We start from the raw sequence: 15,691 nt of genomic DNA on the forward strand, positions 1-15,691 counted from the left end.
GCTTTGGTGCTGAAAAGAGAATTTTTGGCGAAGTGGATAATTGCAGGGTCACCTCGCCAGCATGTCTAGTTTTAGAATTAGGGCTGCTGTTGTTTTTGAAAGTTTTACGCAATTATTAGGTCTACTAATTCGTGATAATGTGTCTCACGTAATTGCATGTGAACCCACAAACCATGTTGCTTATGATGACAATGGAACTGCCACTTGGGATTTCAGGTGTTATTATATTATATTAGGAGTTTTGGATAATGATGGGTGTATGATGAAGACCGTTTTGACGTGTTTACGACACCATTGCTAAAATAAAAAGATTGAGAGAGAGAGAGGGAACAAGAAGTAGTTGATGCTGAAATGTGAAAAGCCAATACTGAAACACATCCGTCTCAAAATAGCTATATTTACCAAGTTTGAGTAGAGTACAAAATTTCCAGTCTTCAGAGTTAGCGTTGAATCAATCAAGGGCACTTAACATTGCTCGTATGGGAGAAAAAGGAAGTTACTTGATGGTAATATAGCGATTTGTTCCATGTTTCGCCCAGTAGTTCTTGAGGTCTATGGGAATTGACAAGTCATGCCCAGCCGACGCCATTCTGGTAAGCAACCTGCTAAAAACACTCCCGCTCATCTTTCGGCCGCCCATTCTTGCGTGTCTCTTGTTCGGTATTTGTGGCAGAGGGTATACCGATATTGAGGTGGTGCAACAAGACGACTGCCAGCCACCGTTTCCCCACTTGTAACACTGCCGAGGTGCTCCAGTGCATGAACAAATGGGGACCGGCATCGTAGATTCGTTGAAACTTATTGGACTAATAGAACCAAACTCCTGAGCTTCCCACTCGGCCTTCGACCCTTCTGTCGTGATATTCCTGTTCAAATCCTCGCCTTTCCTCTTTACTTTTCTCGGTGATTTTGTCTTCTTTGATGTAATGTTTTTGTTTACTTTGGTCCTCTCTTCTTTTTCTGCGTCAGATGGAATGGCTGATATTGGTAATGCATTGGTGATACACCTTTCTCCCAAATTACGAGCAGATTTAACATTGTTGGCTTGCTGGTTTCTGGGATGGTTAGTGCGCTTCAATCCACGTGCGTTATTGCCTAATACTGCATTCATGGTACTCTCATGAAATTGGAGGGCAGCAATGGCATTGTCACGTTCTCTTAGGGCATTATCTCGATCTGCAATTGCCGCATCTCGCTGCTGGATTGCTACGTCTCTCTCGTTCAATGCAACCTTCTTTTCAGCGAGAGCTCTGTCACGTTCTTGAATAGCTGCATCCCTTTCATCACAGAGCATGCTGATCTTTGCATTTACATGATAAGCGTTTTGTTCCTTTGTTTGATACTGGGATATCATGTTCCACTGCAACATTAGTTAAAGAATGTACGGGAGGAAGTCGTCAGTGATCAACTTAAACCACGTTCCACCAAAGAAAGAATACAAAGACAAGTAGAAGATACAAGACTGGTTTTGCTTTTAAATGATCATTTCTTTTTTTAAACAGAGAGCTAATCTCTGCATAGTTACCGGAGGTACTTTGTAGTAATCCACCCTATGCCTCCTGCTTTCTCGTTGTCCATTTTCATCCATTTCACTATTCCTTTTTAGGCCTGTCCAAATGGTGGTTCAGCCAATCCTTGTGAGATCTTATATCTCTATTTCCGAACTCATGCATTCTCCTGTAGCCAGAAAAAAATGGAGATTCTGAACATTAGGAATCAATTTAGACACTATAATAGATGGAGTAATGAAGCAGTGAATTAGTAAATTTCATCACTTTTGGAGGTTTGCATTCCTGCCCAAAAGAAATCCCCATTGATTCTGGTATAACAGCAGTTCCTTGTCAGTTACAACCATCAGAAAAACCAACAAGATAAAAACAATGTAACATGAAAAAGAAACCCGACTGTCTATTTATATTTGCAGCAAAGAATTTTACGATCTTCCCAAAGATAGCTTATTGGTAACAAAATATGCTGTAGGCAATCTGAAATCAAGCGCATCTGAATAGGATTTATATGATTGAATGAAATAAGAATCCGACTAAACCAAGTCATACTCATTTGTGGATGAAAGTCCATCAATTCACAATTTAACTATACAGGGCTTGCTTATTAGTTAGAGTAGTAGCAAAACAAGAACTTTACACCACCAGTCAATTAGTTGCAGCCTATGCCTTAGTATTTAATCAGTACAAGTGATATATTTATTATGGTGGCAAAAAGGATGCAGGCAGAAGTAGAAAAGCTGAGGTGGAACCACGGGGATCCAAATAAAGGAGAAACCCCCATTCTCTAAATTGGAACAGATAAAGCATTGGAGAGGCAAAAAGATTAGCAAATGAATAAATTTGATGCTTCCTGTTATCAGAGTATCTCGCAAATCCCCCTCATCCCCGCCTTGCTGTGTTGTAACAGTAAAATTAGAGAAAGCAAACTGCAGTTGCAAAGACCAGGTCCAGTGCATAGATACTGCAGTTGCAAAAACCTTGTTGCTAGCAGTTCACAACCAGATTCCTCATTGAGAATAGTGAACAAAGAGTTTTCTGCTTACTAGAGAAATATAAAGGGAGAACCTCAGAATATCTACCATAAAGTTGACATCAATATCCTTCCCAGGAACAACACTTACAAATTCTAATCTCAAAACAGGTCATGATGAGATCAGACTTTAATTTCTCACAGAAACAAAAACAATATCACTTCCAGTTCCAGTGGAGCCATCAGTTAGTACTCCCAGAATGAGGGAGAATGTAAATCTTGGCAATTGTTAGTCAACTCCTTTTGTCTTACTTTACTTTCTCCATTTTCTTAGTAATTTAGCGTCACCACGATCCCGACTAACAATTACCACGGTGAGCAAAAACAGACACACACTATTTCGTACAGGAATAAAAACAGAGCAAATTCTTCTGCACAAGTATCCTTCAAAAATTCTATAATTGGCTGGAGGTGAGAAATAGAATCAATCGAGACAAACAGAATCAAAATTGCGATAAAACTTTGGACATACAGTCTGTTAAACACAGGTACCATCTAAATACAAAAGTCACATCTCAAAGATTGATGGTTTTAATCTGAGTTCTTGCTCTAAATCTTGCAATTACATGTGTTTCTGTCAAACCTCACAAATGCAAACCTTAACCTTAATTGATTCGAACCAAGCCCATTAAAACCACAACATCCCAAAACTGCTGATCCGCATGATTCACTTAAAGTATTGGCATAATTTTTTTCCCTAGAGAGCTAATTCTTCAACGTCAATGAGCAAAGCTTTAGAAAGTTTAGTAAAGTTATTTAACTTTAGACGCTGGCATCTAAAACGCAGAGCAGTAACTTCAAGCAAGACATCATCAGAGGCAAAAACAAGCTCGTGAATATCAACACAAAATCAAACTTCTCTCTTCCTACTCCAAACTTTGTCCTTCACTATTTACTCCAACCACTTTTCGGATAAATCTAATGCATAGGGGTAAAAAAAAAAAAAAAAGGCAAACACCAGAACTCATAAAATGCAAGCTTTATACATCCTAGTATCACTTCAATAAAAGAACATCAAATGTTGATAGTAAAAGAAAAAATAAAGAATCACTCCAGAACCAGTAATATATCACATACAATGAACAGAAAAACAAAAAATGTGCAAGCGAAAACAGCTAATGTGCAAAGGGGCAGAAGGCATGGAGAGCGGCGCGGCGAGGTGTTACCGGAGACGAACCGCATATTTGATCGGAGAGCATCGGCAATGGCCCCTGACCAGTAGAAACCCTCCTCAAACAACTTGCTCTACTCTCTCCTCTCTTTAATTTTACCGTTACAGTGTACTTGCTTGTGTGTAAGGATTTATTCACATAAAATACTCTCTCTCTTCAGTCTTCACCCTTTTTTTTTTTGGTTGAAATATCAAACGCAGTTAAACTATTATAAATAACAAAACAAATAAATATTCATTTTGAGTATCTAACCAAAATAAAATTTTGAATATATTACATTGACACCTCTAAAATTATACTAAAATACACAACTCTCTTTTATATTGTACAAAATTACAATTAAATTTCGCGAGGTGTATTTTTTAATAAATTTTTATATAGATTTTGAATATAAAGATAATTATAATTACAATTTTATAAAAAAATATGATGTGTTTATATGTTTTTGCCAAATCTAATAGGGTGTGAAGGTAATTTATTCTAAGATTTTTAGGCTTTCAAAGGGAATAGAAATACAGGATTTAGGTTATGAACTTGAATTTATATTGGGCCGTAAAATGGGCCTCACATAATAATCAAATTAGAATATTGAACAGTTAAGCCCATAAAACCAATGAGGAGCCCATTATGAATTCGTTAAACTTAAATCTCATAGTAGGTTCGTGGACGGCTTTGCGTCATCCGCTGAGAAAACGGGTTTACATGTCCGGTGTAAGCACTAATTTGATTCCCCGCTTCTTTGTCCTACCCTCTACTTTCGATTTCCATACCAAAACCCTTCGTTCTACTCTATTCCAAAACCTCACGCCACGCAATTTCGACTCCTTGTTTAATTATCGCTACAATCTTCGTTAATTTCCTCGTTAATGCTTGCAATTGCTGTTTAACCAGCAATCAACTATGATTTCTGTTGTTTCGCTGTTGAGAGCAGCGTGGATTGCAGGGACTCTGCCGATTGTGATCGCTTCTATTCCCTCACCCAAGCTCAATGCGTTTCACGAGTTAATTATTGGGTTCGCTAGGCGAGGAAAAATTATGCAGTCTTCTTCGAAAGTGAGTAATGTTGTTTGATAATTTTGGTGTGACTGCAAATTTTGATTGATTTTGTCAAAATGTTTTCGTCTTTGGAAATGCAGAAATTCAGTCTTCCCCAGAGGTTCTTTTGTCACTTTTACATACTGGCAGTTGTATGGACGACGTTTCTGCTTGTAGCCACATCGCTTTATGCACACAGAACAGCTCCCACAGTTTCTGAGCCAGTTCTGTATTCGAGCATAGCTAGCCACTTGACTGGAGTTTCCCATGAGCTTTCCTTGCATAAATCTCGTTCATCATTGAGAGACAATAATTACAAGATCTGGAAATCTGTGTTTCTGCTTTTATTGATGGAAACTCAAGTACTGGGACGGCTTTATGAGAGTGTATATGTCTTCAAGTATAGCCCTGCAGCTCGAATGCATATTTTTGGCTATCTCACGGGCCTGTTGTAAGTGTCGCCACATTTTAAAATCACAAAAATATGCATAAGACCATATAGTTGACCAGAATAATACACTGTTCAATGTACAGTGACAATTCTTTTTCTAATCCAGCATGGACGTAAAAAGTGTTTGTAGAGTTACATGATTTTCTTGAAATATTTCCGTGCTTATCCAAGTAAATCAAATGGATCTTTTACTACCCATTATTTAACTATAAAATAACAGAAAGTTGAAGCTTTCGTCCCCTCTAATTTGTTGTCTTTCTGGCAATAGTTTTTATACAGCAGCTCCACTATCCCTTTGCTGCACGTATGCCTCAGAGGTGTTCAGATTTGTGGCAAAATTATTTGCAGAGTTTGTTGTTAAAGGGAAGGAGAGAATGCAAGTCACAGAATTTGATTTCTGGGGTCATGTCAATCTTCTTATGCATCTCAAATGGTATGTGTGGTTTGGTGCAGCTCTTTTTTCCTGGGGTTGGACTCATCAACGCCGTTGCCATGCTATTCTTGTAAGTCTTTTATGACCATATGTTATTTAGTTCTCTAATTAGATTTGCTCTCTAGGATGTGGAACTTTCTCTATCTAAGTGGTAGGACCTGTGAAGTAACCTCTGTTGATAAGTACATATAACCAGACACTCAAAAACTGAAGGATTGTTAAGTTCCTTTACATGGAAAAAGTATGTTCTCCATTGATTATCCTTTGCAGTTGAAAAATAGAATATGGAGCCTACGAAAGTTGCACCAAACTTTCTAGGAACTCTCTTTGGCCCTCAGTTATAATTGAGTGGGTCAAATAATACCTGCATAATTTGGCAACAGGGGAATATTAGGACATAGGTCATTTTCACTATTTGTTGGCAATTTCTGATAATATTTATAATCTCATTTACCTCTGCCACACATATGGCATGCTAAATGTTATTGGAAATTAGAAACCATACAACAATTTCTTTGTTTGTAATCCTGGTTAATTGCTGATGAAGTTTTGTAGCTAAAAATGTGCCTGCTATTTTGAACCCTTCAAATCTTTAGAAGCCCCTTTTGGTACTTCATGGCTACTGACTGACCCATTGGAAAACAATGCCGGATTGTATCACTCCTTTAAAGTCGCTTTACATAATTCTGACAACTATATGATTTATTTTCTATTGCGTCATCATAATTGGTTATACACTAAGTTGGGCACCGACTAAAAAATATCATGCTTTCAGAAAACCATGAATACTTGGGATATGTATACTTATGAGTGCTGACTTTCAAGGTTAGGCTTGTTCTACGCAATGTTAGTAGAGCACTTAAATCCAGTAGACTATTTTGTGTTATCATTCTTGACTTGGCTTGATTGACATTGTCGCCCAAGGCCTGATATGCAAATAACATTCTTGTTTCTGAAAAATCAGGGCTCGTTAAGAGAGAATGATGCAAAAGTTGATGATTATGCAATTCCTCATGGTGACTGGTTCGAATATGTTTCATCTCCACATTATCTTGCAGAGATTGTAGGTTCTTTTTTCTATTTGTGGAACTTTCATTAGCCTTCCCGTGAATGATCTTGCTTGCATCCCAGGATTTCAACAAGTTTTAGTTATTTACTTCTCTTTTTCTCTTCTCTTGGAGGTCATGTACGGAGGACTTGTGGTCGCTAGTGGATTTTCTGATATAACAATTTGGTTACTCTTTGGATTTGTGGTATGTCTTAATTTCCTGAAACATTGAGCGAAGAAAGTATGATCCTCTGTGCCTAGAAAGATGTTCAACATGATTGACTGTTTTAATACTTTCTATTTTTGCAGGTGGCAAATCTTGTCTTTGCGGCAGCTGAAACTCAAAGATGGTACAATTGTAAATTTGACAACTATCCTAGAAACCGCTATGCTATTGTCCCTTTTGTTTACTAGTGCAGATAATAGAATTATATATCCAACTCGTTTGCATGTATCCTAAAAATTGTAAAGCACTTGTATATTCGAGTTCAAATGGGAATTCTCTTAGTTACAGAAAAAGAAAAAAGGTGATATCCTGATGCTGGTATATTATGGGGGGCATTTTACTCACAGAAATGAGGCTAGAAAACTGATAGTCAATGGATGCTGTAGACACGAAATTTGCTACATGGTAAGCTTTTACTCCAGTTATTTAATCTGTTGTGGTGAAAGTCCCATCATACAGATTGAATAAATGGATTCAAGCATTTTAGTTTCCTATCGGAAGATTTGATCAAATACCTGGCACACAATGTGAAAGATCAAATTAAATTCAATTTTCCTTCTTGGAGTGAATCACAATCGATGAATGTAATCATCTAGTGTATCCATAGGTTCGGATACTTTAAGCAACAAACTTTCCACCGATGCAAGATTGAGAAACAATCTGCCTCTCCCATCCTTTATCCCTCCAAGACAAGAGCATATTAGCCTTTGCAGATTCGATGCACAAGCAACTTATGCATACAAGTCTATGCCCCAAAACTTGGCAGGTTGATTGGTCCGGTATTTGCGGTCAATAGTTCTGATAAAATCCATGTCTTCTTTAGTAAGCTCGAAATCAAATGCCAGAAAGCTCTCAACTTTTGGTGACTTTGGTATTATAACTGTATTCCGTTGGATACCCCAGCGAAGAACAATCTGAGCCACAGTCTTATTGTACTTCTTGGCAAGAACCTGATGCAAAACAAGCAGAATTAAAGTTCATTTTGCACTGGATTCTTATTCAACTTCAATTTTTTACCAAACGAGAATAGTTATGATGGTAGAATGGAAAATCTACAGAAGTAATAGCTCATGTCCTTCTTTATTTTCCATTTCTTCTTCTTGTAGTCTCATTTTGACAGTTTTCCGATGCTCCCTAAACTTTATGTCATATCTATTGGTTTACAATGAAAGACTGACTTCTTTCAAAGTTGAAATTGGAGTACACAGAAGAATCAATCTCAGACCTTTCTTTTTCCGACCTTGATTCTTCTAGAAAGTAATCTTCTCCCATAATACTTCATTCATTCTTCTATATTACTCCATATCTATAGAGATGGTTACATGTTAAATTCCAGGCCAAGAAACAGAAACGAACAACTGAAACAAAGAAAGGCGTCTCTGTTAAGAAAGCTACTACTAAAACTACCACAAAAGCAGAATTCCAGGTAATAAGTTAGTTTCATGCAGAGATTTTTCTGTTCCAACATCCGCTTTACGGTTTGGTAGAATCAGGTAGCAAAAATAGTATTTAAACTGCATTCCACTAATTTGAACTATATTGTAAATTTATTTTTCCGGACCTTAAACTTTTAGATATCAGAGTCGTGGATGTCCCTTCATGTCCTCTTCAATACAATTTGGTGTATGGCTTACCCTTTATTGCATTAATTGTAGCCAAACAGCCATTTAAGATGGAGCTGCACTAAATTTCAAGGTAGATGGGGCTGGATATGGCTGTTGCCTGCCTCATGGATAGGACCTAATAATTAATAGAAGAATATTCTAACCAAGTAAGGTTAAATTTAAAGATTAAATTCTTCAACAATTTACCTCTGTTTTGTTATGAAGTATTTAGTATTACTTTCCTAAGATTCTGTAGATAAAATCTTAAAGGCTCCTTTTGGACTGGACACAAAGAAATTCACCTTTTATTATCAAACTTCAGTATCAAGAAAAAGCAATTCAAGCAATAATTTGACGTACCTCAGCATCATCAATATCAGAAAGGCTATCTGACTCATTGTTTTTAGTTCGGCTTCTCTTTAGCTTGTAACTCTTAACAATCCCCAAAAGTATCCATACTGATGTCCCGGTGTCTGGTTGAAGGACCTGAAATTATTCAATAAATATTCGAGGTCAGGATCTTCTTTTATGAAAGAATGAGTACAAGAAACCACATGTGCACATTTATCAGAACAGCAGGTAGGATTACCATCAGATTTTCTCAGTTGTGTAAGCCCACATGGACCAGCATCTGCACCTTCTACGTGGGAAGGTTCAACTCCTGTCTCTACCTATAGAATTAAGGTCTGTAAGATATGGAAGAACATTAAATCTTAAGATGGCACCATGATCCATCTTTCATGCCTGTAAGGTAGCACGTAGGGATGCAATCAGCTTGGCCATAGTTGCCGTCCATCTCCTCCATAATAGGAACAAATGAGAAGCTTGCATGTTTTCATACATCAACATACACTAGTTGTAACTCATACCACATTTCGATATCAAGGCAGTTACATAGATAAGTAATTATAAAATAACCCTTGCAAAAGCAAAGTACCTTTTTAGGTAATGGAACAAGAAAACCCATGTAGTAGTTGAATATCATGAACCTTGAAACAATTAGCCGAAACCTTCCAACGAAAAATCAAGAATATACAAGAAACCGGGTAATCTAAGTCGGTGATCATTGAGTTGATACCTTAACAAATAATTGACCGAGGCCAGATGGCGGCGGTCGCAGAAAACGGCGGAGGTGGCTGCCTAAGAGGACGACTGCCTCATCTTTCTGCTGTTCCAACAGCGGCTTCGATTCCCCAGTGAAGTTCCCGCTTTCTTCATTTGGAGCCAAATTTTCTCTGGAATCCGCACCAATACTGGAACTGTCCGGGCTTAGATACTTGATTTTCTGGTTGAACTCTGAATTGCATCTCCAAAATGCTTTCTGGGATGATTCTGGCAATACATCATGCCCAGCGGATGAATTCCTGTGGCAGAAGCTGCCAAATCCTTGAATCCCTCCTGAAACTTTCCGGGCCCTGTCCCATTCTTCTTTCAGATCAGGGCCTCTCTCCAGCAGCTTCAATATTCTTTCACATTTATTCCTCACAATCAGTCCCCAGTTGAATCTGCAAAAACAAAAAGAAAATTACGGAATAGCACAAAATCTCCGTGGGCAAAGAAAACTACAATGCGAACCCCTGAATTTTTAAAAAAGCAGCAAACTACCTCCTGCATCAGAGAGTCGGTTGAGAGTGGCGGTTGGGGGAGTTCAGCAGTTCTGATCTTCTCCTTGAAGAAGAAAGAATGTTGAGAGTGCCGGTTGGGGAAGGAGATGGGCGGCTGCTGAGAATGTAAACCAAAAGGGTAGTTTGCTCCTCAGTTTTCGTATTAAGTGATAACAAATCTCCAACGGTAACATTTCTATCTTCTTTTACATTTTATTTTTTTAATTTAGAATGGTTACAAAAATTAGCCTGCAACGGTAACATTTGCTTGGAAATTCAAAGTAAAAATAAATTTGAGTGATTTCTTTCTTTATTTTATTCAGTATTTATCAAAAAAGATATTGAATATACATGCTTTTTTATATAATCAAAAAATAAAAGATAAAAAAATAATATTAATTATATTCTTTTATAAATATTAACATTTTTAATTCTTTATTTAAAATTTTTTATTAGATTATATTGATTAGATACTACATAATATTATCAAAATAGATATTGAATATACATATTTTTATATACTTAAAGAAACAACAAAGAAAATGATATTAATTAGAATTTTTTGTACAAATATTAATACTTTTTATTGTTTATCTAAAAAAACTTGTTAGATAATATTGATCAGATTATTTTTGATAAATTCAATATTTTTAATTCTTTATCCAAAAAGTTGTTAGATAATATTGCTAAGATCTCTTTTGGATGAAATCTAATAGTTTTTTATTTTTATTTAAAAAATATATTATATTCCATTTGGCATCGCATAATAAAGGTCATTCAGGTTGTCCACACGTGCGAATAAGTAGTGCTTAAGTGGAAAGTCTCAATGATTCTATTTTATTATATATATATTAAAAATTTTAACCGATCAAATCTAACAATTGTGTAAATTAAATGAGTCGAATGATATATTATAAAATATAAATTAATATATTAAAATCATAAAATTATAAAATCTAAATTACAAAAATCCTCAAAATGACAGTAAAGTGAATATTTGATAGAGTCATCCAGCTGCAATAAATATTCTGAAGATGGTAACTTGACTAGAAAAGAAGGCATTATTTCAGAGTTTCTTCCTGATTTCTGCGTACAAGCCTCGCTTCGGCGGACATATGTTCTTTTCAGCAAATGAGATTTATGGCTTCATTTTAATGGTACTTTCTTTTCAAGTTGAACATTCTGACAAGATTCTCAGCTGTATTACCAAGTTTTTCTTTACACAACATTCAGAAAATTGTAAAGCACTGGTACATTTCGAGTTCAAATGGGCATTCCCTTAGTTATAGAAAAAGAAAAAAGGTGATATCCTGATGCTGTATATTATGGGGGGCATTTTACTCAGAGAATTGAGGCTAGAAAACTGATGGTCAATGGATGCTGTAGACTCGAAATTTACTACATGGTAAGCTTTTACTCCAGTTATTTAATCTAATGTGGTGAAAGTCCCATCATACAGATTGAATAAATGGATTAAAGCATTTTAGTTTCCTACCGGAAGATTTGATCAAATACCTGGCACACAATGTGAAAGATCAAATTAAATTCAATTTTCCTTCATGGAGTGATTCACAATCTCCATGATTCACAATCGATGAACGTAATCACCAAATGTATCTATAGGTTCAGATTCTTTAAACAACAAACTTTGCAAGATTGAGAGACAATCCGCCTCTCCCATGTTTTATCCCTACAAGATAAGAGCAGATTAGCCTTTGCAGATTCGATGCACAAGCAACTTATGCATACAAGTCTATGCCCCAAAACTTGGCAGGTTGATTGGTCCGATAATTGCGGTCAATAGTTCTGATAAAATCCATGTCTTCTTTAGTAAGCTCGAAATCAAATACCAGAAAGTTCTCCTCCAATCTCTCGACTTTTGATGACTTCGGTATTATGACTGTATTCCGTTGGATACCCCAGCGAAGAACAATCTGAGCCACAGTCTTATTGTACTTCTTGGCAAGACCCTGATGCAAAACAAGCAGATTTAAAGTTCATTTTGCAGTGGATTCTTATTCAACTTCAATCTTTTACCAAATGAGAACAGTTATGATGGTAGAAATAGGTTAAAGTGATGCAAAAAACATACTTTAAGAACTGGATCATCCAAACATGACACTGAACCGAACCATTCTGTGTTGGCTGTGGCACCTCCAAGAGGAGTGTGGGCAGTAACACAGACACCGTGTTTCTGACAAAACTTAACAAGAGAATCTCGCTGGAAATAAGGATGTGTCTCGATCTGATTGACAGCAGGCTTCACTCTCGCATAGGCTAAGCAATCTCTGGTCAGAAATATGTCATAGTTGCTGCATATAGAAATTGATTAAATTGTTAAGAGAAAAATCGGGCAAATACAAGTGCCAATAGTTTTTATCTGTTCTGGGAGAAACAGACTGAAAAATGGAGGAAGGGAGCAGCTATCACCTATATAAACCTTTGCTGAGAAAAGCAAGAATGTTTAACCATGGAGGCAAGGACTAGATAGTACTTAATCCAAGTGGTTGAGAACTCATGCGACCTAAAAATGGCCACCTGCAGCTTCTGAGGACTAGATAGTTGCTTTTTCCTTGTTGATCATCAACGTGGAGCGTGTTTTCAACAGCATTGTTATTAGCAATCTTTTTGCTCCTAGCTAGTTTTCAAATTTGAACTTATTTATATTATTATCCACATTCGAAGTACAATAGAATTGTGCAGTTCATCATATGTTAGTTATTCAGAAGCAAAATACATTGAGAAAAGAAGAGAAAATAAATTAATGAAGAAAGAGAAGCTTCGGGTCACCTGATCCCAATGCTTCGCACTAAGGCCATGGAAACTAGATCTTCCATTGCGTGCCATGTGGTCTCCAATGATACAGTAGTGTCAATGTCCAAAACACCATCCTCTCCCAAAGCACTTGCAGTTGTACCAACTCCTGCAAGAATGTCAATATCAGAGAAAACAGAACTTTCCAACATCAACACACCAGGGGCATTAACACTTGAACAAAATCGTTCTTATTGCTGACAGGAAAAAGAAAAGAAAGACAAATAACTCTGAGGTCCCCCATTAAGAATAGATCACAAAACACAATGATACGGAAAGCATCAAACATATGTGATAGCTTGTTTATGATGTGAGTAGCTCTTAAAATAGAATCCCCCGCAAAAACGGCTAGGAAGGTGGAACTGAAACATCAATGCCAGAGCCACCTGTAAAAGGTGTCTGTGTTTACGCTCAACTACCCCGTTTTGTTAGGGCGTATAAGTACAAGATCGTTGGTGACAAACACCAGCATTTTGGAAGAAATGAAGGCAACTAGAGCTAAAAAATTCGGACAAATTGTCGGTCCTAATGGTCTTAAGTTTGCAGCCAAATTGGGTAAGAATTTTGTGCAAAGAAAACAGTCAAAGTGTGCAGTGTTTGAGACTTATGATTTAACAAGTAAGTCCAAGTAGCTCGAGAGAAAATCATCTACAATCGTCAACATATAATGAGCTCCTGATAATGTGGCTTGTTTATAAGGTCCCCAGATGTCGACATGTTTGAGTTCAAAGCAGGAAAGAGTGCAAGAATTACTGAAACTAAATGGAAGGCGAGTTTGTTTAGCCAAGGGACATATGCTACAACTATGATCTTTATGTGGTTTAGGAATATGTGAGGATTTTGTGTGCTTTATTACATCAGGAGAGGAATGTCCTAGACTTTGGTGCCATAGAGAAAAATCATCTCCAGAAGAAGAAAGTAAGGCATGTGAATTAAAGCAGACAGATTCAGCAACAAAGGATTTGCTGCCCAAGTAATAAAGTTGTCTATGCTACTTCCCTAGAGCCAGAATGCGATCAGTTCTCAGGTCCTGCAGCACACAAAATGAACCATGAAATGAGAACTTGACATGATAAGAAATGCAGAGTTGAGATACATATAAAGTAGGCTGTGGGTAAAATGTGGAACAAATAACATATTAATAAGTGTAAGGTTGGCACAAAGTTGGATGTCACCCTTATGTGTGGCAAGAATAATGCAATTATCGGGAAGGCGGATTTGTATGAAGTTTGTGAGAGTGGTAAGGGATTGGAATAGCTTTACATTCCCACTCATGTGACTTGTAGCTCCTGTGTCTACAATCCACGAGTTAGCGTTATAACCTACTGAATTGCAACGATCCAAAGCCATACCTGCCATCTCGTGTTCTTGAGCAAAATGCACGTTGACTGGATCCTGAGGTACTTTGTGCTGAACCATTCTTAATGCCTCTAGCAACTCAAACATCGAAGCGTTATTAGAGTGAGAATTCCCCAGTTTATCCAGTCCACTGTCTTCTCCACTAGTCACTGCGTTCGCTCTCCCTGCACTGTCCGGGTTTCTTCGCGATTCATGTAGCTCCTTATACCAGTCAGGAAAACCGTGAAGCTTGAAGCAATTTTCCCTGTTGTGTCCAGTTTTATTGCAGTGCTCGTAGAGGAGACTATGTTTATCCACAGGTCCCTTGCGTCGCATGAATTCTCGAGGTCCTGTATTAGAGGTAGAATACCTTTGCTCATATGCTTTCATGGCAGATCCTTCCCCTATATCAGAGTATTTTGAGTTCACCATCCTTTGTCTCTCAACCCGTAGCACCATGGAATATGGTTTGTTGATAAGGGGAAGAGGTTCTAGAACCAAAATCTGACTACGAATGTTGTCGTAGGAATCATTCAAAGCCATCAAAAACTGTATTAGTTGGCTCGCATTGTTTTGTTCCGACTTGGTTTGCTGCATCCGCAAATGCAAAGGCCACACGAACACATAGTTAGTGGCATGAGGCATAATAATTCATCGCAGAGTTGTTTCAATTTGGTGTAGTAACCAGTTACGCTCATATTACCTTGCAAGATAAAACTAATTTCCCGTTGCAGCTTGTATAGCAGAGTTCTATCACACTCACCGTACCTAGCTTCAAGCTCCAACTAGAGATTTCTAGAAGAACTTGCATACAGGTATGCGTTTACCAAGTCCTTGGAGATGGTGTTCAAAATCCATGTCCATACCATACAGTCTATAATCCTCCACTGTCATGTGTTAAGGAGTCCCAATTGCAGGCTGTAGTCATCTGCCGTCTATAAATGCCAACATATCCTTGCTTTCTAAAGCCATCCTTACATACCTACTCCAGGATAGCCAATTGCTCCCATTGAATGGAGCAGAAACCATTACCATGTGATCATTCCCAGTTCCAATTGCTATGGAAGGAAATGAAGGCGTATCAGTTGATGAGCTCGCCATTCTCATCAAAATGTGAGGTTCAGATGAGTGAAATTGATCGGTCAAAGCACCTCGTATGCAGAGACCATCAAGATGATGACTCTGATACCATGACAAAATTAGGCATAAGCCCCACGGGTACTGGGTTACAGAGCAAGAAATGTAGAGGACTGAAGTTGTGTTTTCATTCATTCAACGAGAATTGGTACAGCTTCAATTTAAATAGAGATACAAAGGCGGTGATGAAGAAACTGTGTAACTAACTAAAACAGAAATAACAACTCATATTCCAAATCAGTTGCCACCTAAGCCACTAATGCCAACTAATGAAAGTGTAAAGCACAACTA

General features: G+C 37.5%; 4 protein-coding genes across 10 annotated transcripts; 1 reads left to right on the forward strand and 3 right to left on the reverse strand.

Moving 5' to 3' along the window:
- Positions 1–354: 354 nt before the first annotated feature.
- On the reverse strand, positions 355–3,891 carry LOC105169747 (protein BASIC PENTACYSTEINE4). 5 transcript variants are annotated; one of them, XM_011090248.3, is made up of 4 exons: positions 3,716–3,890; positions 1,776–1,819; positions 1,526–1,677; positions 355–1,360 (listed from the first exon to the last, which is right to left on the reverse strand). In XM_011090248.3, the coding sequence occupies exons 3-4, from the start codon at positions 1,586–1,588 to the stop codon at positions 497–499; spliced, it is 927 nt and encodes a 308-aa protein (XP_011088550.1). In that variant the 5' UTR covers positions 1,589–1,677; positions 1,776–1,819; positions 3,716–3,890; the 3' UTR covers positions 355–496. The 5 variants fall into 5 exon arrangements, with proteins under 5 accessions (XP_011088550.1, XP_011088549.1, XP_020552134.1 ...); XM_011090247.3 differs by having other exon boundaries at positions 3,705–3,890; XM_020696475.2 differs by lacking the exon at positions 1,776–1,819 and having other exon boundaries at positions 1,535–1,677; positions 3,705–3,891.
- A 493-nt stretch (positions 3,892–4,384) lies between these two features.
- Positions 4,385–7,131, forward strand: LOC105169751 (3-oxo-5-alpha-steroid 4-dehydrogenase family protein). The gene is made up of 6 exons (XM_011090254.3): positions 4,385–4,763; positions 4,847–5,196; positions 5,465–5,699; positions 6,594–6,692; positions 6,811–6,882; positions 6,987–7,131. Exons 1-6 carry the CDS (start codon positions 4,611–4,613, stop codon positions 7,089–7,091), a joined length of 1,014 nt encoding a protein of 337 aa, XP_011088556.1. The 5' UTR covers positions 4,385–4,610; the 3' UTR covers positions 7,092–7,131.
- A 284-nt stretch (positions 7,132–7,415) lies between these two features.
- On the reverse strand, positions 7,416–10,294 carry LOC110012414 (NADP-dependent D-sorbitol-6-phosphate dehydrogenase-like). Of its 3 annotated transcripts, none has more exons than XR_016067013.1 (5): positions 10,113–10,294; positions 9,097–10,012; positions 8,868–8,993; positions 8,129–8,209; positions 7,416–7,853 (listed from the first exon to the last, which is right to left on the reverse strand). XR_016067013.1 is itself a non-coding variant. In XM_088884219.1 (5 exons), exons 3-5 carry the CDS (start codon positions 9,097–9,099, stop codon positions 7,635–7,637), a joined length of 348 nt encoding a protein of 115 aa, XP_088740345.1. In that variant the 5' UTR covers positions 9,100–9,193; positions 9,586–10,012; positions 10,113–10,290; the 3' UTR covers positions 7,416–7,634. The 3 variants fall into 3 exon arrangements, 2 of the variants coding, with proteins under 2 accessions (XP_088740345.1, XP_088740344.1); XM_088884219.1 differs by lacking the exon at positions 8,129–8,209 and having other exon boundaries at positions 9,097–9,193; positions 9,586–10,012; positions 10,113–10,290; XM_088884218.1 differs by lacking the exon at positions 8,129–8,209 and having other exon boundaries at positions 9,097–9,178; positions 9,586–10,012; positions 10,113–10,289.
- A 1,345-nt stretch (positions 10,295–11,639) lies between these two features.
- On the reverse strand, positions 11,640–13,110 carry LOC110011513 (NADP-dependent D-sorbitol-6-phosphate dehydrogenase-like). The gene is made up of 3 exons (XM_088883221.1): positions 12,902–13,110; positions 12,204–12,423; positions 11,640–12,081 (listed from the first exon to the last, which is right to left on the reverse strand). The coding sequence occupies exons 1-3, from the start codon at positions 13,075–13,077 to the stop codon at positions 11,851–11,853; spliced, it is 627 nt and encodes a 208-aa protein (XP_088739347.1). The 5' UTR covers positions 13,078–13,110; the 3' UTR covers positions 11,640–11,850.
- Between the last annotated feature and the right edge of the window lie 2,581 nt (positions 13,111–15,691).

This window comes from Sesamum indicum, linkage group LG8 (genome assembly GCF_026168435.1).
Source record: "Sesamum indicum cultivar Baizhima isolate 11 linkage group LG8, ASM2616843v1, whole genome shotgun sequence".
Classification (NCBI taxonomy): Eukaryota; Viridiplantae; Streptophyta; class Magnoliopsida; order Lamiales; family Pedaliaceae; genus Sesamum; species Sesamum indicum.

Coding starts and splice junctions, on each gene's coding strand:
- LOC110011513 (XM_088883221.1), bottom strand. CDS start 13,077: ATGTTGGAAAGTTCTGTTTTCTCTGATATTGACATTCTTGCAGGAGTT. Junction 12,424..12,901: donor GTGCGAAGCATTGGGATCAG/GTGACCCGAAGC, acceptor TTCTATATGCAG/CAACTATGACATATTTCTGA. Junction 12,082..12,203: donor TGGATGATCCAGTTCTTAAA/GTATGTTTTTTG, acceptor GTTTTGCATCAG/GGTCTTGCCAAGAAGTACAA.
- LOC110012414 (XM_088884219.1), bottom strand. Junction 7,854..8,867: donor CTGATATTGATGATGCTGAG/GTACGTCAAATT, acceptor GTTTTGCATCAG/GTTCTTGCCAAGAAGTACAA.
- LOC105169751 (XM_011090254.3), top strand. CDS start 4,611: ATGATTTCTGTTGTTTCGCTGTTGAGAGCAGCGTGGATTGCAGGGACT. Junction 5,197..5,464: donor GGCTATCTCACGGGCCTGTT/GTAAGTGTCGCC, acceptor TTCTGGCAATAG/TTTTTATACAGCAGCTCCAC. Junction 5,700..6,593: donor GCCGTTGCCATGCTATTCTT/GTAAGTCTTTTA, acceptor CTGAAAAATCAG/GGCTCGTTAAGAGAGAATGA.
- LOC105169747 (XM_011090249.3), bottom strand. CDS start 1,588: ATGGATGAAAATGGACAACGAGAAAGCAGGAGGCATAGGGTGGATTAC. Junction 1,361..1,525: donor ATTACTACAAAGTACCTCCG/GTAACTATGCAG, acceptor CTAATGTTGCAG/TGGAACATGATATCCCAGTA.